We start from the raw sequence: 26,389 nt of genomic DNA, 5'->3' as shown, positions 1-26,389 counted from the left end.
GGTCATGACCCTAAAAAGTCACCTATCCATGTTCTCCAGAGATGCGGCCTGACCGGCTGAGTTACTCCAGCACGTTGTCTCTTCTGGTGATATCAGCAACCAGTTGTGTGATTCAGCTCGTCTTAAAAACGACAGTGTTTACAAATATGGATCGCAGTAATATTTAATCTAATTCCATCCAAAGGCCTACAATATAAATTGGCTATATCATTTCTTAACCAAGAATGGACTTGGTCTAAGGATCATTGAGTGACTGACTGAGGCATCCTGTGAGATTTTAACAACTGCTGAAATTGATGCTTCTCACCAGAAGAATTGTGGTCTGATGATGAATGTGTTTGGTTTGGTTTAGAGATGCAGTATAAAAACAATATTAAAAAGGTGTAACTTTTTAAAGAATTACTTTTTTTTAAAGACCAGAAAATGAAATGGGAAGGGCAATGACTAAATTGTTGAGGAACCTGGAATCAAACTAAGGAATACGAATCCTTGCCCCCTGGAGCTTCTACCTTTGAGGAATTGGATGACAGGATGAGAGCCATGTTTGAAATGGCTGTAGTTTGAGGAGGCGTCAGTGTTGATCCAGGCAATATTAAAGATGCAAATAATGATTTCCGCAGTTACGTGCTCCAGAAGCAGGTGGTTTTTATGACTACTCGGGCCAAAAGGTGCACGTACAAGCTTTCGTTTAAAAAATGCCCGAGGAGCGCACTGCTCGGTTCGGCCTGCAGGGGCAGTAGGCGACTGCTTTAGCAGCTCCCGGGGACCGGGTGATTTTAGTTAAACACTGCCATGCCTTGCAGCACTGCCCGGCTAGTCTTTGCAGATATCTCGTCTATCCGTGTTCACCAGTGATGCTGCCTGACATGCTGAGTTACTCCAGCTCTTCGTGTCCTTTCCGGCTAGTCTTTATTCTGATAATTAAAAAAAAAAAATCGATGATTGATAAACATGAATGTATTTGTCTTTGAAATGTGACACGAGCGAGATGTTGCAATCTAAACTGCCGCTGAATTATTTTTTGAGTTTGATTTCTAACCGGAGAGATGAGCTAATTTTGCAACTGCCACATGAGTAGGTGGAGTGGAGAAGGTGTGGTTCCCCCCCTACAGTGTGGACTTGACTGATTGTTTTAGTGCAGGCAGCTGTACTACAGCCTAGCTCCTCCCCTCTGCTCCCAGCTGTCTGGATCTTTGGTCTGGAGTTGTGTGTGAGCTGCTCGGCACCGCCAGAGTAGGGAATTCGTCACCGAGATTGGAGTGCTCTTGGTGCGCTCTCAACATCAGTCTCATTTAGAGGGCGTCAAGTATGGTTGCCTACGATGAGATACAAAACTTTTTGCCCACTAAGAGGACTATCACCGTGGTGGACGTTCAGTCACAAGTATTCCACGCTAAAGAATTGGAGGTAAGATTTCTTGTAACTTTATGAAATACTGTTTGCTTTGTTCAGGATGTGGAGTGGAATTGCGTGTGTCCTAGAATGATCAGCAAGGTTTAAAAGAGCCATACAACTTTTTGTTCCGCTGAGTTACTCCAGCATTTTGTGTGTATCCTCGGTTTAAACCAGCATATGCAGTTCCTTCCTACACAACTTTTTTTACTTTAAGTCACGCAAAGTCACTAGATTTAACATGGTTGCAGTGTAATCGGATACTGCTGGAAGTAGTTGCCGGGAGGCTTAGTGTTTGGGCAGTTGCGCTGAAAGATCAGATGTACTTTGTCAGCCTTGAAAAGGTTAGTCGACACCATAACTAAATAAAGGTGCAACTGGCGTGGTTTGTTGGTTCAAACCAGTGTACAATTGGAACACTGTTATCTTGCCAGTAGCGATAAGGCATTGTAGAGCTTTATTGCATGTGCAAAATGCTTATGCACGTTTCTGGTTGCCAGCGGAATGTCAATGACCCCATACCTGATACAATTTTGAGTTTAGAATAATCCATGTCCATCTGTTTTTTACTAAATCAGAAAAGAAAAAATGCCTGAAAGCTTCTGTCCAACACAACATGCAACCTTAAACCAATATTCGACATTTTTGAAGCCAGTTCAAAGTCTTTAAACTTGCCAACACATTAGTTGTACCTTCTTATTCCTTAATCCCTGGCCAAAATATTTTTCATTCGGTTTGAGAATGCATAATTGGAGAGGAGTATTTTAGCAATCTGCTTTATGCAAACATTTGAAAGTTAATTTTAGTTTGAACCAATTTATATAACTGACAAAATTGTAATGAGACATACCTTGATAATACAATGCACTCCATAATGTTTGGGACAAAGACCCATAATTTATTTATTTTGCCTCCACAATTTGAGATTTGTAATAGGAAAAAATCACATGTGGTTAAAGTGCACTTTGTCAGATTTTATTAAAGGCCATTTTCATACATTTTGGTTTCACCATGTAGAAATTACAGATGTGTTTATACATAGTTCTCCCCATTTCAGGGCACCATAATGTTTGGGACCCATGGCTTCACAGGCATTTGTAATTGCTCAGGTGTGGTTAATTGCCTCCTTGGTATATGTAGGTATAAGAGAGCTCTCAGCATCTAATATTTCCTCCAGTCTTTCCATCACCTTTGGAAACTTTTATTGCTGTTTATCAACATCAAGTCAAGAGAGTTTATTGTCATGTGTCCCGGATAGGACAATGAAATTCTTGCTTGAAGACCAAAACATGAGGACCAAAGTTGTGCCAATGAAAGTCAAATAAGCTATTATGAGACTGTGAAACAAGAATAAAACTGTTAGAGACAAACCTTAGGCTTACCAAAATCAACTATTTGGAACATCATTAAGAAGAAAGAGCATTGGTGAGGGACTGGCAAGCCAAAAAAGACTTCCACAGCTAATAACAGAAAAATTCTCTTGATAATAAAGAAATATCCCCAAACACCTTTCTGACAGATCAGAAACACTCTTCGGGACTCGGGTGTGGATTTGTCAATGACCACTGTCCGCAGAAGACTTCATGAACAGAAATACAGAGGCTACACTGCAAGATGCAAACCACTGGTTAGCCGAAAAAATAGCATGTCTAGGTTACAGTTTGCCAAGAAGTACTTAAAAGAGCAATCACAGTTCTGAAAAAAGGTCTTGTAGAAAGATGAGACGAAGATTAACTTATATCAGAGTGAAGGCAAGAGCAAAGTATGGAGGAGAGAAGGAACTGCCCAAGATCCAAAGCATACCACCTCATCTGTGAAACATGGTGGTGGGGGTGTTATGGCCTGGTCATGTATGGCTGCTGAAGGTACTGGCTCACATATCTTCATTGATCATACAACTACTGGTGAATTCTGAAGTGTATAGACACCTTATCTGCTCAAGTTTAACCAAATGCCTCAAAACTCATTGGCTGACGGTTCATTCTACAGAAAGACAATGATCCCAAACATACTGCTAAAGCAACAAAGGAGTTTTTCAAAGCTAATAAAATAGTCAATTCTTGAGTGGCCAAGTCAATCACCTGATCTGAACCCAATTGAGCATGCCTTTTATATGCCAAAGAGAAATCTGAAGGGGACTAGCCCCCAAAACAAGCATAAGTTAAAGATGGCTGCAATACATGCCTGGCAGAGCATCACCAGAGAAGACACCCAGCAACTGGTGAAGTCCATGAATCGCAGACTTCAAGCAGTCATTGCTTGCAAAGGATATGCAACAAAATGCTAAATATGACTACTTTCATTTACATGACATTGCTGTATCCTAAACATTATGGTGCTCTGAAATGGGGGGACACTATGTATAAACACTGCTGTAATTTCTACATGGTGAAACCAAAATGTATAAAAATGGCCTTTATTAAAATCTTTAATAACATTTTTCATTCCCTTTCTTCCATTCCCACTTTGCTACTCACCTTTTTTTTTTGCTGACGTTTATGGAATCATCCATCATGACGAAGCCAGTGAAAACAAACTGTTTAATCTACCCCCAGTATTGATCTGTCTCTCTACTAGTCTGCATCCATATGTTTTATATAATGTTTCTACTTCCCACCAGTTGTGCAGCTCAGCGGTTATTACTTTATGGGTGGCAAAAAATATCCTCATCTCGTCTCCAGTCCTATTAGTTTTCATGTTAAGAGAATGAAATACTTTCTAATTACCTTTACTTATTTCATACCTCAAGTCTATTTATCTCCTCTTTCCCCCCTTCTTTGGCTGCTCTGTTTCTTAGTAGCTACAGAAACTCTTCAGCTCTCAGCTTTCTGGAGTATTTGCTCTGATAGTTATGATAGGTGGTTTAAAAAAAATGCTTTCCCCGTTTTATCCCTTTCTGACTAATTGACCAGACTTAAAAGTTATGAGTAGAGACTGAGGAAACTTGCATCAAACTTAAATCCATGGTATAGTTTTGTTTGCTCGTATATTCTGGCTGTCTTTTAGTTAGCAGGCTAAAGTCACCATATTACAGTTTAGAGAGTTTGCATGAAGGCAGCAATGCTAATAAAAAGTGACATCCAAGGACCATGTTACCATGAGATCCTCATAAGTTGATGGCATGGCAGGTGACACTTGGTGAAAATGAAAAATATTTCATATAAAATCTAGTAGGCATTAGAATAAGAAAATGGTCTACCAAATGGGATTTCTCAAACGTACAGTTTTGCAATTGACTACTAAAATGGGTGTATGCCTGGATGAGAAAGGTTTTCAACTTCAATCGGTGTTAAAATAGGATTTCCTGGTCACAGCACACAAGACCCAGGGGTCACCATAGTTTCAGCTAGAATAGCAGCAGGAACACCACAAATCCCCATGCTTTTCAACTGAACCAACTCATCATCCAGTGAGCTATTGGTTATGTAAAGTGTGAGTCATTTTATTTCCTTATCCCAAGGTATGCTGTATGCATCATCTTTCTTAAAAAAGCTCAAGTTATTGCCAATAGGGGGGAAATGTGATAATCAATAGCCCATTTTTCATTTCTTAGGATTATGGTGTTGAATGTTCGACCATGTCTTAGTTTCTTCACTACTAATTAAATAGACCTTTTTGGGAAACATTTTGTCCTGGGAAAGGGTTGGAAATTATTATTTCTGTAATAGGGCTGAGAATGGTTCCAGATTAGGTGTTAAAATGTAATCAGTGGAACTATTTTACAAAAAAAAGGAGTAACCTGCAAATTGCCATTTGGTTTAAATTGGAGCAGATGACAATTGCACTTAATTGTTCGAGAAAATGTAGTTTACAATGAAGTTTACAAACTGCTACTCTTCTAATGGACGTTAGATCACCCACATTAATTTAATGCGCTTTCACACACAAAGCACAGCTATTTAAACTATTTAAATGTAATTGTTCAGGATTAATGCATAACAAATGGACTAAGGGATTGAAAGCAATCTATGCAGTAGAAAGGCCAGGGATTGACTTTTGAAACCCCCAAATTGTTTGGACTATGAAACTAGGGTGAGAAGTGGTTAAATTTGGAGAAGGTAGCAGAGTTTTGCAATTGGAAGTACAAAATGTGCCAATGCAGTACAAAGGCAAAGTAAATTTAATACCATGTATAAAGTGCTCAGCAAGGAAAGAAATAGGTGGAAAGCCGTATCAACATAGCCTTGTTTTAAAAGAATGACGAATAACATTTTTTCTTAATGTAATGGCGATAAAGTTGGCTCTGGTAACATGATCATTGTTAGAAATTAATAGTCCAGAAAAGTAGACAAGTATGAGAGTTTAAAAACCTTTCTTGTTAATTTGAGAATTTGAATTCATTTCAGTGCATTGATAAAGCTTGAATAATGTTTGTGCAGTTTTCCTGCAACTTTTTGAGTAGACAGTCTTTATCCAGCCTGTCCCTCGTGCGATGCTAGTCATACACAGAAGTGGGCAGTAGAATGGTACATCAACTAGAGCTGATGTGTGTTCAATCCTGACTCTGCTATCTGATGGTTTACACTTTCTTCCTGTGACCACGTTTCCTCCCATATCCAAACACATGCAATGACGTTAATTGGCACCCCTTGTGGGTGGTGGAGCTGATGAGAACATGGGAAAATTAGCGGGGGAGGGAGGTGTGTGATTATATCGCGAGCTGTCGTGGACTCCGTGGGCTGGATGATCTTCTGTGTAAAGACATATGGCTGACTCCTAAACACCCTTGAGTTTGCTAATTCAAGAACTGCAAGAAGACAGTCCACGATCACCTTACCAAGGCAACCTACAGCATAATCTGACTGAGCATTAAATCAAATTTTCTTGTCACTGGAGTGCATGGGAAGGATTCAAGACCTGATGAATGAGTAATGAAACAATTTTTGTTAATACGACTTAAATTAAAAACAAATGTTGGGAGTTTATCATTGGAAATGGGGAAACAGGAATATCACTTCCCTGGGCAGGGAATGAAAGACCACTGGTCATGTATCATGAAGTTCTTGATGTACAGGATCAACTAATAGTTTCACTTAAGAAAGATACAAAATAATGATGTAACTCAGCAGGACATCTCTGGAGAGAAGCAGTGGGTGACATTTCAGGTTGAGGCCCTTCAGACTCCTCTCCAGAGATGCTCCCTGTCCTGCTGAGTTACATCAACATTTCAACAGCATATGCAGTTCCTTCCTCCACAAATAGTTTAATTTTCCAAGAAGGATTCAAATTTTATGAAAAATCCCCAGTGTGTTATTCTAGGAAATGGTGTTGGGAGATTTGGTATCTTTCCCACTATTCCCACTGATCCTGTTTAACTATCTCTGGTAGTTAACACATTACTAGACATAGCAATTCATTTAAAATAATCTTATTTCTTCATCAAAAACTGAAGATAATATTTGGTTGGATTGTTCTTGCTACAGGATGCACATGTTAGAAATTCCCATAACATCCTTTGCAAAGTTTACTGTTTCACTTTGTTGAGCTTCCTGTGCAGTCAAATCAGTTTCATTTAGACGTAATATTTACTCCTGATGCCGTTTCGGGGAAATAGTGTGAATACATGGATAGATCTTACGCGACCAATGCAAAATATGGATGATAGACACAAAACTCTGGAGTAACTCAGCACCTCTGGAGAAAAGGAACAGGTGATCTTTCAGGTCCAAACTCTCCTTCAGATACATTTCAGGTCAAGACCCTTTTTTCAGAAATATGGCACTGCACAAGTTAAAGTACTATCTTTAAAAACTAATGCAGCAAAATAGTTTCTTATTATGTGCCGAACTTTGTCCTGCCTCTCCTTTTTCCAGCTTGTTTCACCCCCCCTCCACAATCAGTCTGAGGAAGGGTCTTGACTCAAATGTCACCGATCCATGTTCTCCAGAGATGCTGCTGTATTAATCAGCATCTGTAGTTCTTGTTTCTTCAAAATAATTTCCTCGTTGTCATTACACCTTCTTATGGTTAAACAGATGCTTGGTTGCTTAAAACCTTCTTGGGCCTACCTAATGCAATCTATGCATGTCTTGTGGAAGTCGAACCGTATTTGATTTTGCCATGTCTCCTGATCTGTTCCCTTGAAGCAAAAAATAACTTGCTCTTAATTACACACTTTAGATATTATTTTTTGTCATGATCTTCCATGATTTTGAAATCCAGTTGGAATTGGTGGCAATGCTTCAACTTCAAAAAGAAATGGGAATTGAACTTTAAACCTATGTTCTTCCATTGGTGTCAGTGACAACAGGACAAAAACAGGACTTGGGAAATGCGCCCATTTGAGGGGAAATGAGTGGCTGAAGTGCACACTTGCATGCATCATCCCCTTGCTAGGAGTGTGGTTTTTATGGTCTTCCTAATTATTAGGGCAAGTTTCCACCCCTGACAAAATGTCACTTCTTACAACTTTAGCATTGTCTGTGTGTCTGCATTTGCTTAAATATTGTTTTTCTGCAGCAGCCATTGCAGAACTTTTTTCAAAATTAACTTACCAATGCATCCATTTGATGGTGTTCACAGAACATTACCTACCATTAAATGGATGAACAATAATTCCATTTTTGTCATTGACAATTGAGTCATAAATCTCTTGAGATAGATGCAATGTTATATGTTAATGAGTGCAAATAATTCACAAATTAATAGAAACAAAGAAGCAGAATTGTCTTGATGCAGAGTCCCCGGGTGGGTGGTGGGGGAATACTTGGAAATGATCTGTCGTCCCATTGTGAGAATTATTCTCCTTACATTAATTAACGGCTTGAATTGGAAAATGTTGCTAATTTGAATTTCAGTAGGTGGTGTTGAAAGTTGGAGTTAACATTCACAAAGAGAGTTTGTGCACCAGGCATAAAAAGATAGCATTTCACATTAGTTTACATCATGATTTTGCTATTTTAATTTTTCTCTATTCATTTAACATTTTCTCCCATTGCCATGATTCAAACAATTAGCAGTAAGTCATGTTTGTAGGATTAAAGGTCGTTTCTTTTTAGTCCGTCTCCATCCTTCAATAACAGAGATCGTCCCAACATCAAATTCTGCAAGTTGATAATGGTGCTACCATGATTGTAAAATGTTATGAGAGGACAATATTTTCAAGTACTCCTGAAAGAACTATCTTATCCATTTGAGCTTTACTTTGAAAAGTCAGTAATATAGTTAGTACCTTTGTTACTTCTGACTTGTTTATCACTACAAGATTTAATATGCTTAACTAATGAAGCACTCACAATAGTGAGCTCCTAACAAGATGGCATTCATAACTACGAACACTTACGAGCAAACAATCTATGCATTGACACTAAACTACAGGCCACAAGCTGCAAGGTTAGGTGCTGGATAATGTAAAAAAAATAGACAGGACCCAAAAAAGACAGAATGTCAGAGCAAATAAATAGAAAAGTGGAAATAAGATGCCCATGAAAATGTTCAGTTTAGTTTGTCACATGTCACTCCCGAGGACTTCCAATGTCGCCCACAATTTGACCTGGTTCAACCACGTTGACATTACAGCCGAGAGAGCACACCAATGTCTACTACTTCAGAAGACTAAAGAAATTTATATGACTCCAATGAGTCTTGCCAACTTACAGATGCACCATCAAAACCATCCTAACAGAATGCATTCCATTTTAAAGTGGCAACTGGCCTACCCAAGACTGTAAGAAACTGCAGAGTGACGGATAAAGCCCTGTACATCAGGCAAACCAGCCGAACTACCCACAATTCCATCGATGCTTTGCGCTGCCTCAAATCAGCAGCCAACTGTAAGGACTGCTCACTCTAGTCATTCTCTCTTCTCTCCTCTCCCATCAAGCAGAAGATACAAAAACTTAAAAGCATGCATCACAAGATTCAAAATCAGCTTCTTTCCCACTATATCAGTCTCTTCAGCAGATGTTGTGTGCTAAGGATGTATTCCCAATCTTCCTGGGTACCCGATGGTGCCCCTTGCATTTTTTAACTGCACTTTCTATGCAGCTGTAATACTATACTCTGCACTTTTTTCTTTTGCACTATCTGTTGAACATTTATGATATGATTGCAATCATGGTATGATCTACCTGGACGGCATGCAAATAGAAGATTTTACTACCTCAGTACATATGATAATAATAAACCAAAAACAACCCATCCATTTTTTCTTTTATGATATATCAGATCCTACAACTTGACATTCTAACTGCACTGCACTATATATCATTGTTAAAATACGGAAGCTGCACAAATAACATCCTGATATATGAATACAGATTTGAAAATTGAGTGTTTGCTTTGAAAAGCAGCAACATCCCTTTCTGGTTGCATTATTATTCAAACTGAAAAATCACAAACTATATTGGGTAGAAATGGCATATGTCCTTCTGCTTTGCTGCAAATAGGACAGTTTAATGTTGGGTGTATGACATAGTTGGTTTGCCAACCTATTTCTTGACTAATCAGATTGAATCAAAGTGATGTGTTTTAAGGGGGGGGAGAAGTGGTTATTTTTGAGGAACTACTCGCATTTATATTTGTGAATGTGGAAGAAAAGAATAATTCAAAGGCAGCGGAGAGGAAGAAGTCTCTTCCTAAACATGTTTTAAATTGACAGACTAAAGAGTCAGGACCCGAGCTGAAATTCAAATGAAGTCAGCATTTGAAAGAGTGTAGGATTATGGGACTTGCTTGAATTGTGAGCATTGTATTCAGGAATACCTGTATAGAATTTAGTATATGTAAACAGAACACGAGATTTAAATGTTCATTACACATACTAATTTATACTATTTTCCAAAATGTCAATGCTCATTCATAGAATTGCATTGGTGTTTGTTTCAAGATCCATTCTCATCATTCAACATCTGTGACCATATCCTAGTAGTTCATCTTGAAAATGAACTTTCTTGTTCCAGCAACAAAATCATACACCCATGTAAAACAGGATCTTCCATTGTTTAAGTGGTGTTGCTAGTTTTTACATTCTGATATATTGGCGCTCTGATGCCAATTTTCCTAACCAATGGCTAAGAAAGTGACAAAATAAATAACATGGGAGGTGCAGCAGAATTCCATTGCCGAAGGAATATTTTGATAAAAGATTAATTGTGGCAGCAATACATCTTTAGAAGTGTTGCCTCACATCATTATGTTTCCTTTAGATATGATTGAAATTTTGGAATGTTAAGTTAATCTCAAGGGGCACAGAGCCCATTTGGCGATATCGCTGACAGCAACCTGCTAGTTTTTACGTGGGGCTGACAAATCTGGCTGTTCAACTGCAGGTGGATCCTATTGCCCGAACAGAAAACAGATGTGAGCATTTTTTTCTGGGAGCATAAATGGAGCTCCATTTTGATAAGGAAAGAACTGCACAGATCTTCGACCAACGTCTTGCAGTGTCCGAAGGAGTGTTTGTTTGCTGACTCCACTGGTCTCATGGGCCGTTCTTTCCTGGGACTCTTGCTAGATTGAGCTTTTCCCTGTGCCAAGGGACCTTAAAAAGAGGCAAGATTGGTTAATTTTGCTTGAGGATTCCATTGCTATCTCCTTAAACATAGATTGTAGAGGTATCAAAATCAGTTTGACTGGCAGAGATTTATTGTCTTAAATGAACGTGCTTGAGGTTAAGATTGTGAAGGTGTTTTCTGGCTGAAAGCCTCTAATGTATCACAGGTTGTGCCCGAGTGTACCTTGAACATTGGGACACAATATGGGTCAACCAGACACAGTAATCATGTTTTTCTCATTGCACTTAGTTCTGAAAACAAGTAATAAATTATGATGGAAATTAAACTGCCAGTATTCAGTGATACAATTTTTCCATATTTTGCCAATATAAAAAAAACTAACAATGAAAAGTCTAATGTTTTGACAAAGATACTCTGCCTAGATCTTAAACCTGAATTTTTTTTTTTTTTTAATGTTTCCTGCTCCCTCTTCTCCCCCCCCCCCCCCCCCCCCCCCCCCTCCATATTATGGCCCGAGTTCTTGATTTTGATTTCCTTCATAATGAGCATATACGTTTGGAGGTTATGTTACACTTGTACAGGACAATGGCGAGGTCACATTTGGAGTATTGTGTTCAATACTGGTCACCCTGCTATGGGAAAGATGTTGTTAAGCTGGAGAGGGTGCAGGACTGGAGGGCGAGGTTTAGCAGGCTAGGATTTGGAGAGCAGGAGGATAAGGTGTGATTTTAGAGGTGTATAATTTGATGAGAGGAACAGATAAGGGTAAATGTACTTTTTTTTTGTTTTTAACCCAGAGTATAGGAATCAAGAACCAGAGGACATACATAGGTTTAAAGAGAGGGGGGGGGGGGGGGGGGGGGGGGAGATTTAATAGGAATCTGTAAAGTGACTTTTTTACTCGACGGTGGTGGGTTTATGCATCAAGCTGCCCGAGGAGGTCATGGAGGCAGGTACTATTACAACATTTAAAAAAACATTTGAACATGGGTAGGAAAGATTAAGAAGGATATGGGCCAAACGCAGGCAGGTGGGACTAGTATAAGTGGAGCATTTTGATGTGTGTGGGCTAGTTGGGCCGGAAGACCTGGTTCATGCTGTATGACTATCTGGGTTTTCATCTCATTTTGTGATTCAATTTCTTAGAATGGATAAGAGGCTGTGGTCAACTTGTGACTTTGCCTTTCTTCAGCAGCATAACTGCTGTGACAGAACTGGAGGATCACTGTTGAACTGAATATGCATGTCTGAAATCTTGTGTGGCCTTTGTTTTATTTTTAGGATAACAGTCAAGCAACTGGTTGAGGAGTGCTTTCTTCTCAAATGTCTATATGCCAAAATGATAGGAAGTGATTGATATGGCAGTCTAATTTGACACCGGTCAGCTGTTTTGTGCATGGGTTTAAAAAAAAAAAAGTTACATCTATAGCTTGTGGCATTTTCTATTGAGAGAATGTAGTCAATAATGAGAGCACAGTTTGCAGGCCTACTAAAAATAAATGGTGTTGATCAATTTGGAGGCATAGTTTTTTCTGCAACGTTTAGTTTTTACTTGTACTTCGAATCAGATCCCATCATGGATTTTGTCCTCTCAACTGGTCTTGTTTTAGAAACTGCAAAAAAGAGAACCGTTCAGAGGATGCAGATTTGTTTTCCGTTGACCTGCTACTTAGTAACCATACACTTAAGCAGGTTTTCTGTTTTTTGGAAGCAGAATGTTGGCGAGAGCTATATTTGCAGTGCCCTCTATAATGTTTGGGACAAAGACCCACCATTTATTTATTTGCCTCTGTACTCCACAATGTGAGATTTGTAATAGAAAAAAAATCACATGTGGTTAAAGTGCATATTGTCAGATGTTGTTAAAGGCCACCTTTATACATTTTGGTTTCACCATGTAGAATTTACAGCTGTGTTTGTACATAATAATAATAATGGATGGGATTTATATAGCGCCTTTCTAATACTCAAGGCGCTTTACATCGCATTATTCATTCACTCCTCAGTTACACTCAGTGGTGGTGAGCTACTTCTGTAGCCACAGCTGCCCTGGGGCAGACTGACGGAAGCGTGGCTGCCAATCTGCGCCTACGGCCCCTCCGACCACCACCAATCACTCACACACATTCACACACAGGCAAAGGTGGGTGAAGTGTCTTGCCCAAGGACACAACGACAGTATGCATTCCAAGCGGGATTCGAACCGGCTACCTTCCGGTCGCCAGCCGAACACTTAACCCATTGTGCCATCTGTCGTCCCAATGTCGTACATAGTCTTCCCCCATTTCAGGGCACCATAATGTTTGGGACACATGGCTTCACTATGAGACTGAGAAACAAGAATAAAACTGTTGGAGACATCAGTCAAACCTTCGGCTTACCAAAATCAACTGTTTGAAACATCATTAAGAAGAAAGAGCATTGGTAAGCTTACTAATCGCAAAGGGACTGGCAGGCAAAGGAAGACCTCCACAGCTGATGCCAGAAGAATTCTCTCTTTAATAAAGAAAAATCCCCAAACACCTGTTCAACAGATCAGAAACACTCTTCAGGAGTCGGGTATGGATTTGTCAATAACCACTGTCCGCAGAAGACTTCATGAACAGAAATACAGAGGCGACACCGCAAGATGCAAACCACTGGTTAGCTGCAAAAATAGGATGGCCAGGTTACAGTTTGCCAAGAAGTACTTAAAAAAACAACCACGGTTCTGGAAAAAGGTCTTGTGGACAGATGAGATGAAGATTAACTTGTACCAGAGTGATGGTAAGAGTAAAGTATGGAGGAGAGAAGGAACTGCCCAAGATCCAAAGCATACCACATCCTCTGTGAAACACGGTTGTGGGGGTGTTATGGCCTGGGCATGTATGGCTGCTGAAGGTACTGGCTCACTTATCTTCATTGCTCATACAACTACTGGTGAATTCTGAAGTGTATAGACACCTTATCTGCTCAAATTCAAACAAATGCCTCAAAACTCATTGGCCGGCGGTTCATTCTACAGCAAGACAATGATCCCAAACATACTGCTAAAGCAATAAAGGAGTTTTTCAAAGCTAACAAAATGGTTAATTCTTGAATGGCCCAGTCAATCACCCGATCTGAATGCAATTGAGCATGTATTTTATATGCTCAAGAGAAAACTGAAGGGGACTAGCCCCCAAAACAAGCAAAAGCTAAAGATGGCTGTAATACAGGCCTGGCAGAGCATCACCGGAGAAGACGCCCAGCAACTGGTGATGTCCATGAATCGCAGACTTCAAGCAGTCATTGCATGCAAAGGATATACAACAAAGTACTAAACATGACTACTTTCATTTACATGACATTGCTGTGTCCCCAACATTATGGTGCCCTGAAATGGGGGACACTATGTATAACCACTGCTATAATTTCTACATGGTGAAACCGAAATGTATAAAAATGGCCTTGTATTAAATTGTGACAATGTGTACTTTAAGCACATATGATTTTTTTTTTTGTCTATTACTCATCTCAAATTGTGGAGTCCAGAGGCAAATAAATAAATGATGGGTCTTTGTCCCAAACATTATGGAGGGCACTGTATCTTCACACCCATCACTGGTGATGTTGTTTTGACATACTGAAAGGTGGAGCAAAGGTAGCTATTGCATGAATACTTTTATTGTTTTGACTGTAATTGTTTGAAATTTCAGCTTGGCGAACAATTGTGACTTGCATGCAATGTGTATTATGTGGCATACAAAATAGTGGAGTCCATTACCTGTGGGAAGCTTGTTGCTAGTCATAATTTTAATTTGGATTCCAGGAACTAACTCTTGATATTTACTGCTGTTGCATCTGTTTTCTGTAGCTTGCATAACTGATCCAGTTGAAACAAGAAACATAATTCTGTCACTGGACCCTAGAAAGCTGATTTGCCATCGTTAACTGCAGAATCTTCAATGAAAGTTTTTAAACTGTAGTTTCCCATAAATTGAATTTGTCCCCCTCTTTCTACACTTCTCAATTTAATGAAATCCGATCAGCGCAAAGTTAATTTCATTAGTTTGCTTTTGTTTCCAAGATTGTATTGTATATCTGGTTGGCAATTCAAATAAAATCTGCGCCACTGGCTTTGGAAATGTCTTTTGACGTTGTTTTTGACGCTTGATAACCGCACAGCAAGACCAGTACCACCGTGATCGAGCAGACCCAATTATAAAAGCCTGGGCCATTAGTCTAGCTAATAATTAGCTACATATAAGTGACAACGTTAATTACTAGGTTTCTACTAACATTAAATTAAACAAGACACCGAAACAAAAGCAATGAATGTCCCCCCTTTCAAAAATCCAATTATGGGTATGAAGAAGGCAGGAGCAGTGGAGAAGGGCCTGCATTGTTCTTAATGCTTGTTGGTCATGCAACTGTGTCTTGGCGTTGTAGCAAAAATTCAGGTTGGACACAGCTGATAATCTTGTGTCCAAACAGCTGTTCTTCTGACTCTTCCAGCGTTAACTGAGACCAATGATTCTCAGCATTTGTTTCGCCATGTAAGATTTGGCAGATTTAAACTTTTATTAAGTGTTTGGTGTACAAGTTAACCTAGCCTTTAGCCCATCAATGCAGAAACATTATTAACACTCCAGTGTTAAATACTTTTTATAATTTTACTGTGTCTTCGGCCGAGCTATTGAGTTTTAGATTAATATTTTAATTATTAACCGTCTCTCGTTAAGCTTTAAAGATTAAGTCATTTGCAGGAAATGAATTCCAACTTAACTTGGTTTGGCATTGTGTGGTGCTGCTCAGTATTTAATCAGCCATTCAAGGTCAGTTGCAGAATGCCCTTTGAGTGGGGAGACGTTAAGTATGTTACTGCCACAGAGTAAACATATTACATCAAATCTATGCTAAAAGTGACCTGGGACAAATTGTTGCCATGTTGGGAGATTTTAATGAATTTGGAAATAAATTCGGGCACAAAAATTTTTCTCCATTTTTGCCCAAATCTTATCCGAAGACCATTATTATCCCTGACCAGGGCACTAGAACTTGCAAAGTTGGGCTCAACCGATAGCTGCTCGTTGCTTTAGTCTGGTTTTGGAACATTGAAAGCATTTATCTATGTAGTTTGTGAACAGTTGTTTTGACTAGCTAAGTGGTTGACAGCAGGATTTCCTTGAGTCTCCACAGAAAGCAATGCATGTTTTTTTTAAGTTTAGTTTACTTTATCGTTGTGATGTGTACAGTGAAAATCTTTTGTTCATGAAAACAACTTCTAATTACAGGAACCAAGCAACAAACGGGTCCGACCATTATCCCGAGTGACATCTCTGGCAAATTTAATATCGCCCTCAAAAAATGGAGCAGTCAGGCGCTTTGGACAAACGTTGCAGGTAATATTTATTTTCAGATGACTACTTCTGCATAACCAGTCCTTGCATCTCAGAATTTGTGCAGGATAGTTAAATGCTTGATTAGAGTCAACAGCCCAATAAATTCCTCCATCCTCTGCAGATGTTAACCACGGATGTTGCCTGTTGGGTTGTCCAGAATGCTTCCACATGAGTCTTTTGAGGAATTATCTGTAACCTGCTAAACTGTTTTAAATAATTCACAGGCAAACTTGATTCTTCTGTTCTTTAGCTTTATAATTGCCAAGAATCCTCTTGATTTAATCACCCTCTGTCAGGGTAACTAAATCAAGATAATCTTTGGCTATGTGTAGGAAAGAACTGAAGATGCTGGTTTAAATCAAAGGTAGACACAATGCTGGAGTAACTCAGCAGGACGGGCAGCATCTCTGGAGAGAAGGAATGGGTGATATTTTGGATCAAGACCCTTCTTCTGAAGAAGAAAGCTTCACTAGCTTTTAGCTAGTCTAGTATAAAACAAACACTTTGTGCCTTTTGTACATATCCGTGCATCACAAACCTGGTCGTAGTTTCTGCCGAAACTCTGAACCGCGTAATTGAACTCGAATCTCGTGAATGTTTAATTTGTTACCGCAAACAGAATTGAAATCTTTAACTTGCTGCAACTTCTAGTTAATCTCAACTTTGTACAATGAAAGGTTATCTATATTTGTTGCCCTATAATCAAGACATATAGTTCTGCAATCGTGGCATTCCTAAGAAATCTTTTGGTGTAAACAGTTATGTAATAAAAACAATTGTTAATGGGGGGGAAAAGGGGGTTTGGGGCTAGAATGTTTTAGACTCGTAATAACAAAATCATTTCTCTCTTGAGATTTTCAAAAATGAATGTTACTTTAAATAGCAAAGAGTTTGTTTTGCATACTGCAAGCCAAAAATACTAAAGCCTGCATGTTATATCGTTCAATAGAATATCATTCAATAAGTGTCAATGGAGACGATCCACATCAATTTCAATGGCCACCTGCGATGAAACTGTTCTTATGGGACACTGGTGTCTGATTACAATGAGGCTGTTACATGGAAACACCCTGTACTGTTTTTCCCAAGCCAGCTTTGTTTCTGCTTGTCAATTTCCAAAACAATTTTTAAGTGGTTCCCTATTGAAATTGTGTTAAAACCAATTCAGCCCATGTGTTCCTTAATTTATCAATCTCGTTATAACCAATTCACGGTGTGAAAAAGCGCATTGCGGCAGAACTTCCTCGATTGGCAGTATAGAAATCCTTTAGTGAATGGTTAATTTTGGGAATAGTTTGAGTTAATGGGATCTTTGGGCATTATTGTGCTTGCTTTCGAAGTTTAAATAAAAAACCTGTCCGCCCAAGTAGCGAGTTGCAGTGCCTGCAGCTCTTAGAGTTGTTGGCACCAAGAAAGTGCAGTTAGACAATTTCTAAACCATTAAATCTACAAAGCCTATTTCCTATTTTGAAGATTTAGGGGTTGAAGTTCAGACCAGTCGTCAAACATGACAAACTTAGTCGCTTTATTCTTGTACACGCTCTCAGAATCTAACGGGTCCAATTTTTCTGTCTGCAGAGGTCCATCACTTTCCGTAGTGACAACAAATCTCCAGGTTGCCCTCAAAAGATGTGCAGCAAAGCTTCCGCACCAACCCCACCCAAAAGACGCTAACAGCAAATTGTGGTCGGAGACACTTGACCTGAGCACAAAACAGAACTTCTCTTCAAAGGAAATTAAACGACAAGAGGTATGAAGGACGTTGCATGTAACACAGTCACATTCACATTGTTTAAATTTTACCCTTGCAAAATAGCTTTAATGCTTCATGAAAGGAAGATGACTTGAATTTATAATTCAAGGGTTTCTTTTAAAGAGCATTGATACTTATCTGCATTCAACATCTCAGGATATTTCCCTAACTGAGGAATTATTTAGAGAATTGTATAGACTGTATTCAGCAAATTTGGGGTCAGTCTCTTGTTTGGCATTCCTTGCTGTCATTTGTTCCAAAGTTCACAGATATGTTTGCTTTTCTCAGGACAGTTAACTCTGTCTATTTGAACATAACACCAAATCGAAAGGTTTCTGTATTTTAATTCTGCGCTTGTGTGCAAAGTGAGCTTGTTAATTGTGACTAGCTGCCAGAGAACATTATATACTTTCAACTATAATGAGTTCAGCTTTAGCCACTCTGCGTAAATTAGTTTAGTCCGAAATGAAAACATGCTATTCTTTGCGCAGTTGTTTCATGTAAATGTATTTCATTTGTTTTATTTTTCTTTCTCAGGCTATATTTGAACTTTTTCGAGGAGAACAGGATTTAATTGAAGACTTGAAATTAGCAAGAAAGGTCAGTGAAAACGAAAGCATAAAATCCTTTACTTACAAATCAACTTAAATAATTGAAGAAAAGCCTCCCCTTATATAAATACTTAAGAAAAAAAGGAAAACATCAACGAATAAGTTGCTGTTTTGTAAATGAAAAATGATAGTCATTTAGCCTGTTGGCTGGAGGTTATAAACAATAATACTAAAAAGAAAATCCATACAGTGGTTTTAAGCACTATTGTTATACATTTTACAACATAGTAAAATCTAGTTGGATGCATTAGTACTATTTTTCCAATTAAAACATTTCTTTGTATTGCATTCATTGTTATTTAAACCTTGAGAGCATTGTGTAAATATTCAATGGACTTGTCTGTTTTACACAGGCTTATCATGACCCAATGTTGAAGTTGTCCATCATGACGGAAGAAGAATTAACGCAGATATTTGGAGCACTTGATTCTTATATCCCACTGCATGAAGGTGAATATAATTTGATGACCTGTCAATATGGGAATGTTGATAGTTTTAATAGTGCCATTTGTAATTTCCATGTGCAATGAGATTTAAGTCCAATGAAACATTAATTGATGATCTGTACAAGGCCATGATAAAGAGTCAACCAAAATCTGTTATTATAGGAGTTTTACTGGCAAGCCTTGGCACACTCTAAATTATTCAAAGGGAGCCTAAAGGTTTTCTGATGAATTAATTTCTAATTCAATTGGTCCAAAGATAGTTTTGCATTGTGGACTTTATTGAACATTTGAGCTTTACCAAAATCATTGTTGAACAGGTGTTGATTATGACGCATTCTGATGACAACTAAATAAATGTACTTGTTTTCACCCAGAACTGCTAACCAAGCTTGCCAAAGTCACAAAACAAGATGGGACAGTGGAAGAAATTGGACACATTCTTGTGAATTGGGTAAGTTGCTTTAAAATCATTCCAAGAGAAATATGCCTCAATATTTTTCAGAATAAATAACAGCTTTAATAGCTGCCATCAACAAAATAATTATTAGTATGACCTAGTGCTTAATATAAATTGGAGAATTTAGTGGCACCTATGGATAAATGAAGAAGACTTTTTCTCTTGCTCAAATAATAATGTATAAATCCTTCACGGACCTTTTCGTTAAAGCATTTGCTCTTTTTTATCCAGTTGCCAAGGCTCGATGAATACAAAGAATACTGCAGTAATCAACTGGCAGCAAAAGCACTCTTGGATCAAAAGAAGCAGGACAAGAGAGTGCAGGATTTCCTTCAGCGCTGCCTGGAGTCGCCCTTCAGCAGGAAGTTGGACCTCTGGAGTTTCCTGGATATTCCTCGCAGCCGTTTGGTCAAGTACCCGCTGCTGCTGAAGGAGATTTTGCGGCACACGCCTTGCGGCCACTCGGACCAAAAGAATCTGGAGGATGCAGTAAGTGCCTGTTGGTACACTATATTGCAGCACTCTGTTAGCATGAGGGTCAATCTTTCGACCATCCCAACCCATGCATCGTATTCTGAAGAGGGGGGGGGGGGTCTCGACCCGAAACGTTACCCAGAAATGCTGCCTGTCCCGCTGAGTTACTCCAGCATTTGGTGTCTATCTTCAATTTAAACCAGCATCTGCAGTTCTTTCCTACACACCATGAATCATATTCTGCAGACTCAATTATAGAGTATGGAAATCATCGGGCCTAATTGCTCCTGCATCTGTAACTCAATATTTAACGTGTACATGGCAGATTAAAATGCAAAATTATTCCATGTTTACAGAACATGGTGGCCTCTTGCTGGAGAGTTAGTAATATTTCACAGGGGTGAGGCAAATCGTCACCTCGTGACTATTGAATCAACTCTCCATTCTTCTAATATATCTGCTATTATTTTGAAATTCAAGATACTGATTAGGAGAACGTTTTGTTTCCAATTTGTATTTTAATCACTGGAAAAATTTCAAGATGGTGCTTAACATTTTAATTAAATGCTATCAGAATGTTTTTTTAATCATTAAAGTACAGTTTATTATGCTTGCTTTGCTAATGGTTCGATGTTGCTTTCTAGATTGGCATCATTCAAACTGTTCTATCGGACATCAATGTGAAAAAAGGGGAGTCTGATTGTCAGTACTACATAGACAAACTGGATTACCTGGATGAAAGACAGAAGGATCCACGAATAGAAGCTAGCAAAGCCCTTCTTTGTCACGGGGAGCTGCGAAACAACAGGGGAACAGTAAGTTTAGTTGCCACTTATTGCATTTATTGTGGTATATTTAAGCGCAATGGTCCAATGGCAGCTAGGTACAGTTAAATTCATTTATTGAATAGATTTCAATAAAAAATATACTATACATATCAACCAAAGCATGGAAACATTTTGCCCATTGAATTAAATCGAGCCATAGATCATCTGTTCAGACTAGTTTGATGTTATCCTATTTTCTCATCCACATCCTGCAGACTAGGGGGCAATTTACAGAGTTCAATTAGTCTACAAACCTGCATGTCTTTGGTTTGTGGGAGGAAACACACGCAGTCACAGGGAGTATGTGCAAACTCCACATAGACAGCACCCGAGGGCAGATTGAACCTGGAGCTCTGGAGTTGTGAGGCAGCCACTTCACCAGCTGCTTCACTGTGCCACCCTAATTAAATACAAGTGCAAAAATAGTACATTACATTGAGACAACACACAAGAGCTGCCACATTTCTGGCGTAATTTTGTATGATTCAAATCCAAAGGTGTTAAAAATGTAGGGTATTGTTCATAAAAGTTCGTTGTCCACGCGGAGCCACTCAGTTAGAGATGCAATGGTTGGTAGCCAAGTGATGTTGTCTATGTCCCCTATCACCAACAAACACAAAATACTGTTAACACATTTCCCACGGATTCATTACATTTTGTAAATAGGGGTGTCTGATTTATTCAAAGGCCTTAAATGAAAATTAACGGTTTGAATTTTTTTTTCTCTCCATTCCAGAAACTATACGTCTTCCTATTCCAAGAAATTTTAGTACTGACTCGCCCAGTATCCCGTAATGACCGTCAGTGTTACCAAGTATACCGTCAACCAATGCCCGTGAAAGATCTTCTGCTGGAGGATCTACAGGACGGCGATACCAAAATGGGCGGCTCCTTCAGAGGTGCCTTCAGCAATTCAGACAAAGGTAAACTGAGTCTTGCTGTTGAACATGGTAGTTAAGTAAACCTCCCGCTTTGTATCTCCAAGCTGTCTTGCTACGCTTTATTTAATCAAGAGAGAGTCAGGAGTGTTTTATTGTCATGTGTGCCAAGTAGAACAATAATTCTTGCTTGCAGCAGCATAACAGAATATGTTAACATAGCACTCTGTAAGTAATGTACACATATGCACACTTAAAACAAACAAAATAATTGTGCAAAAAGACAAAACCAATTCCCCAAGTGTATGTGGTTTAGAGATACAATGTCCTCCATAATGTTTGGAGGACATAAGACTCATCATTTATTTATTTGCCTCTGTACTCCACAATTTGAGATTTGTAATAGAAAAAAATCACATGTGGTTAAAGTGCACGCTATAAGAATTTATTAAAATTCTGTTTTGTTTTCACTAGGTAAAAATAACAGTTGTGTTTATGTAGTCTCCCCCCCCCCCCCCCATTTCAGGGCACCATATTGTTTGGGACACATGGCTTCACAGGCGTTTGTGATTTGCTCCGTGGTATGTAATTGCCTCCTTAATGCAGGTATGAGAGCTCTTAGCACCTAGTTTTACGCCAGTCTTTCCATCACTTTTGGAAACTTTTATTGTTGTTTATCAACATGAGGACCAAAGTTGTGCCAATGAAAGTCAAAGAAGCCATTAGACTGAGAAACAAGAATAAAACTGTTAGAGACATCAGCCAAACCTTAGGCTTACCAAAATCAACTGTTTGGAACATCATTAAGAAGGAGAGCATCGGTGAGCTTACTAATTGCAAAGGGACTGGCAGGCCAAGGAAGACCTCTACAGCTGATGCCAGAAGAATTCACTCTATAATGAGAAAACCCCCCAAACACCTGTCCGACAGATCAGAAACACTGACTCAGTTGTGGATTTGTCAATGACCACTGTCCGCAGAAGATTTCATGAACAGAAATACAGAGGCCACACTGCAAGATGCAAACCACAGGTTAGCTGCAAAAATAATATGGCCAGGTTACAGTTTGCCGAGAAGTACTTAAAAGAGCAATCACAGTTCTGAAAAAAAGGTCTCATGGACAGATGAGACGAAGATTAACTTATCAGAGTGATGACAAGAGCAACGTATGGAGGAGAGAAAGAACTGCCCAAGATCCAAAGCATACCACCTCTGTGAAACACGGTGGTGGGGGTGTTATGGCCTAGGCATGTATGGCTGCTGAAGGTACTGGCTCACTTATCTTCATTGATCATACAACTACTGATGGTAGTAGCATAATGAATTCTGAAGTGTATGGACACCTTATCTGCTCAAGTTCAAACAAATTCCTCAAAACTCATTGGCTGGTGGTTCATTCTACAGCAAGACAATGATCCCAAACATACTGCTAAAGCAACAAAGGAGTTTTTCAAAGCTAAAAAATGGTCAATTCTTGAGTGGCCAAGTCAATCACCCAATTGAGCATGCCTTTTATATACTGAAGAGAAAACTGAAGGGGACTAATGCCCAAAACAAGCATAAGCTAAAGATGACTGTAATACAGGCCTAGCAAAGCATCACCAAAGAAGACACCCAGCAATTGGTGATGTCCATCAATCTCAGACTTCAAACAGTCATTGCATGCAAAGGATATGCAACAAAATACTAAGCATAACTACTTTCATTTACATTACATTGCTGTGTCCCAAACATTATGGTGCCCTGAAATGGGGGGGATTATGTATAAACACTGCTGTAATTTCTACATGGTGAAACCAAAATGTATAAAATTGTGGCGTACAGAGGCAAATAAATAAATGATGAGTTTTTGTCCCAAACATTATGGAGGGCACTGTATAATGTGGAAGCAGGCCCTTCAGCCCAACGATGCCTGACAATACTATTCTACACACCAATGACTATTTACAATTTTAACAACAAATTAGCTTACAAAACTGTGCGTCTTTGGAGTGTGGGAGGAAACCAGAGAATCTGGAGAAAACCCACGCAGGTCACACGGACAATGTACAAACTTCGTACAGACAGCACCCATAGTCAGGATCGAACAAAGGTCTCTGGAGCTGTGAGGCAGCAACTCTCCCGTTTGAGCCGCCCTAAGTAGTTCAGAGCGCATTTAGAGGTTGTGGTGTTTAATAGCCTGATGGGAATTGAGTTCGCTTCATCTCTGTTCAGACATCTCAAGAAATGCGATGAAGGTTCTCTGCTTACTGTTTGGCTCGTTGAGAAACTAGGTACACGTTTAAATACTTTAAAATGGATAACAATTTTATCGTTACATTTGCCTGCTCAAGACTTTCTGTTGTAATGCCTGAAAAGTCTAGACAATGCTAATCCTGACCCAGATCTGTCAAGAACCGTGTGGTGGCTGTCTGTGCACCAGTCTCCCCACGTTGAACAAAGTCACGCACAGGCGGCCTCCCAAAAGAGGACAGTCATACTCATTTCGAGTGACCGCTGATGATGAATCTTTTAACATTTTATACAATGTCACTAAAACTTTCTTATGTTTTATCCACAGCCAAAAACATCTTCAAAGTTCGTTTCCAACATACAACGCAAGGACAGTCATCTCACACGCTGCAAGCCAATGACATCTACAACAAGCAACAGTGGTTGAATTGCATACGAAATGCCATTTCACTCTACCAGCCAACTCCTTGCCCAACAGATCACAAGGAGCTCTCTGAATTGGTTGAAGAACCCGGGCAAGGCTCGCCGCAAACCCCAGACCTTCCAGAGGAAGGGCAGACGCCCACCCCCTCCGAAGGACAGGAGATGGCAGATAGTGGTTCAGAAACTGGCTCTAACATGGACACAAGTGATTCTGAATCGAGCAGCATGAGAAGCAGCCTAGAGAGTGAAGACTCAGTGGAGCCGTGTGATTCCATGTCAAGAACCAGCACTGACATGGACGAGAAGCAGGATCAAACGACAAAGAGAACAGAAACATTAGTGTGAACACTTCTGTTCTTGGCTGTGAAGTGGACTTTATTTATACTTCTGTACAATGTTTGTACCTGTGGTGAAGCACTCAGATTAATTTGCCGATCTTTTTTTTGCTCACTCGCTCCCTACGTGAAATTTTATTTTTGGCAGCTATTAAATCCAGTCATCTTTGAACTACTGGTTCTTCTCCAAAATGACAAAAAATCTCTTAGTAACCCAATAGTAGTGTTTTAAAATTACTGGGTTATTTGCTGTAATAAATTTTGGTTTAAAAACCTTGTTGCAGTCTTGTAAATGGCATCTACTGTCTTAACCAATATTTTTGTATTGTACATTCCCTTTGGCCATCTGTGTATCCTGCAGGTATTCTAAAGTTTAATATTTTTTGTAGTCCCAAACCTTTTTTGTTACATTTAATGCAAAGAGTTCTCACATTAATATCATTTAGAGGAGAACAGTCCCCTCAGAGATAAAGTACTTTTTGATTTATTATATATACTTTTTAAGATTATAAAATGTGTCCTTTTTTTGTTGACGTCATGCAATTCAGTCTATGAGCCATTCCTGTAATTGTGTTGAATACCATTTGTCTGCTATACTATCTTTTTGTCCGTGCAAGCATGTAAAAATTGTTTTGTGTTTTGGACTACTACGAGAGAATTGCCAAGGAAATATTGAAAGATGCCAGTAAGTTGCAGAAGGTTAGAAGAATGTGTATCTAATGGATTTTGAAGTAAGTTGCTTGATGGGAAACAATTAGCAGCTGGCCACGACGCGACTGTTTGAGAGAGTTCGCAAGTGGCTGCAAGGTTTAAACATTCAATCGTGTTGCCCTATGGCAGGGTAGGATTGAATTGGGAACATTGAGTGGAACAAGTGCTGTAAGGTAGTCAGTGCTGAAAAGGAGTTTGGAAAGTGACTGTGTATAAATTACACATGACAAGGTGGTAAAAGATTGATGGGCATTTCTCTAATGTACAGATTGGATTCAAATGTACAAATAAACTGGAAAATTGTAATCTGTAAAAATCTGTCTCTTGCGTTTAAAAATCTGTACTAATAGATGCATGTACTCATACCACATGGGGAATAATTCATCTTTAATATTCTGTCTCAACACTTCATCCCAAATGTATTCACATTTAAATTAGCGTTTAAGAAAGAAATGCAGATGCTGGAACAATCAAAGGTAGACAAAAAAATGCTGGAGAAACTCGGCAGGTGAGGCAGCATCTCTAGGAGGGAAGGAATAGGCGAGAGAGACCCTTCTTCAGTCTCAATGCTGTTTCTCCAGCATTTTGTTTTGTCCACCTCACATTTAAGTTAGCTTATTATAAGCTATGGTTTCATTAAACCCATCTAGTTTCTTTACATTTAAAAAAAAAACTTTGATTAAGGCTCTTTCAATTTTAGAATACAGCTATACCTTGCAAAGTCCATTTGTCCAATGTACTGGTGCCAATTATTTGAAAGAACTCTAGTTCTGATGCCTGCAAAATGTCTCTCCGAGTACGATCCAATTTCCTCTCACAAAGGTAGCATTGAGTCATTTGTTTCAGTCGTTACTCTGTTTAATTTAATAGTTGCTTCAAGGCTGTACCTGTGATTATGCGGTTGCTGACAGATATTTTAAAAAGCCTATTTACCATTTAATGCCATTAATTATTGTGAGCACCTATTAAATCTCATACTTAGTGGGGGGGGGGGGGGGGGAAGGGAAGTGAAAACTATTGTTACTGGAGCCC

General features: G+C 39.1%; 1 protein-coding gene across 1 annotated transcript in view; it reads left to right on the top strand.

Moving 5' to 3' along the window:
- Window positions 1–25,673, top strand: part of net1 (neuroepithelial cell transforming 1) — a 78,578-nt gene extending 52,905 nt beyond the window's left edge. The window contains 10 exon segments of the mRNA XM_033040132.1: window positions 16,103–16,210; window positions 17,789–17,881; window positions 17,883–17,960; window positions 18,501–18,563; window positions 18,928–19,024; window positions 19,395–19,471; window positions 19,709–19,966; window positions 20,596–20,766; window positions 21,515–21,701; window positions 24,217–25,673. Coding sequence (XP_032896023.1) covers window positions 16,103–16,210; window positions 17,789–17,881; window positions 17,883–17,960; window positions 18,501–18,563; window positions 18,928–19,024; window positions 19,395–19,471; window positions 19,709–19,966; window positions 20,596–20,766; window positions 21,515–21,701; window positions 24,217–24,656 — 1,572 coding nt within the window. The 3' untranslated portion in view covers window positions 24,657–25,673.
- Window positions 25,674–26,389: the final 716 nt, after the last annotated feature.

This window comes from Amblyraja radiata, chromosome 21, assembly GCF_010909765.2.
Source record: "Amblyraja radiata isolate CabotCenter1 chromosome 21, sAmbRad1.1.pri, whole genome shotgun sequence".
NCBI classification, from domain to species: domain Eukaryota; kingdom Metazoa; phylum Chordata; class Chondrichthyes; order Rajiformes; family Rajidae; genus Amblyraja; species Amblyraja radiata.
This window is presented reverse-complemented; position numbering and strand designations above follow the sequence as displayed.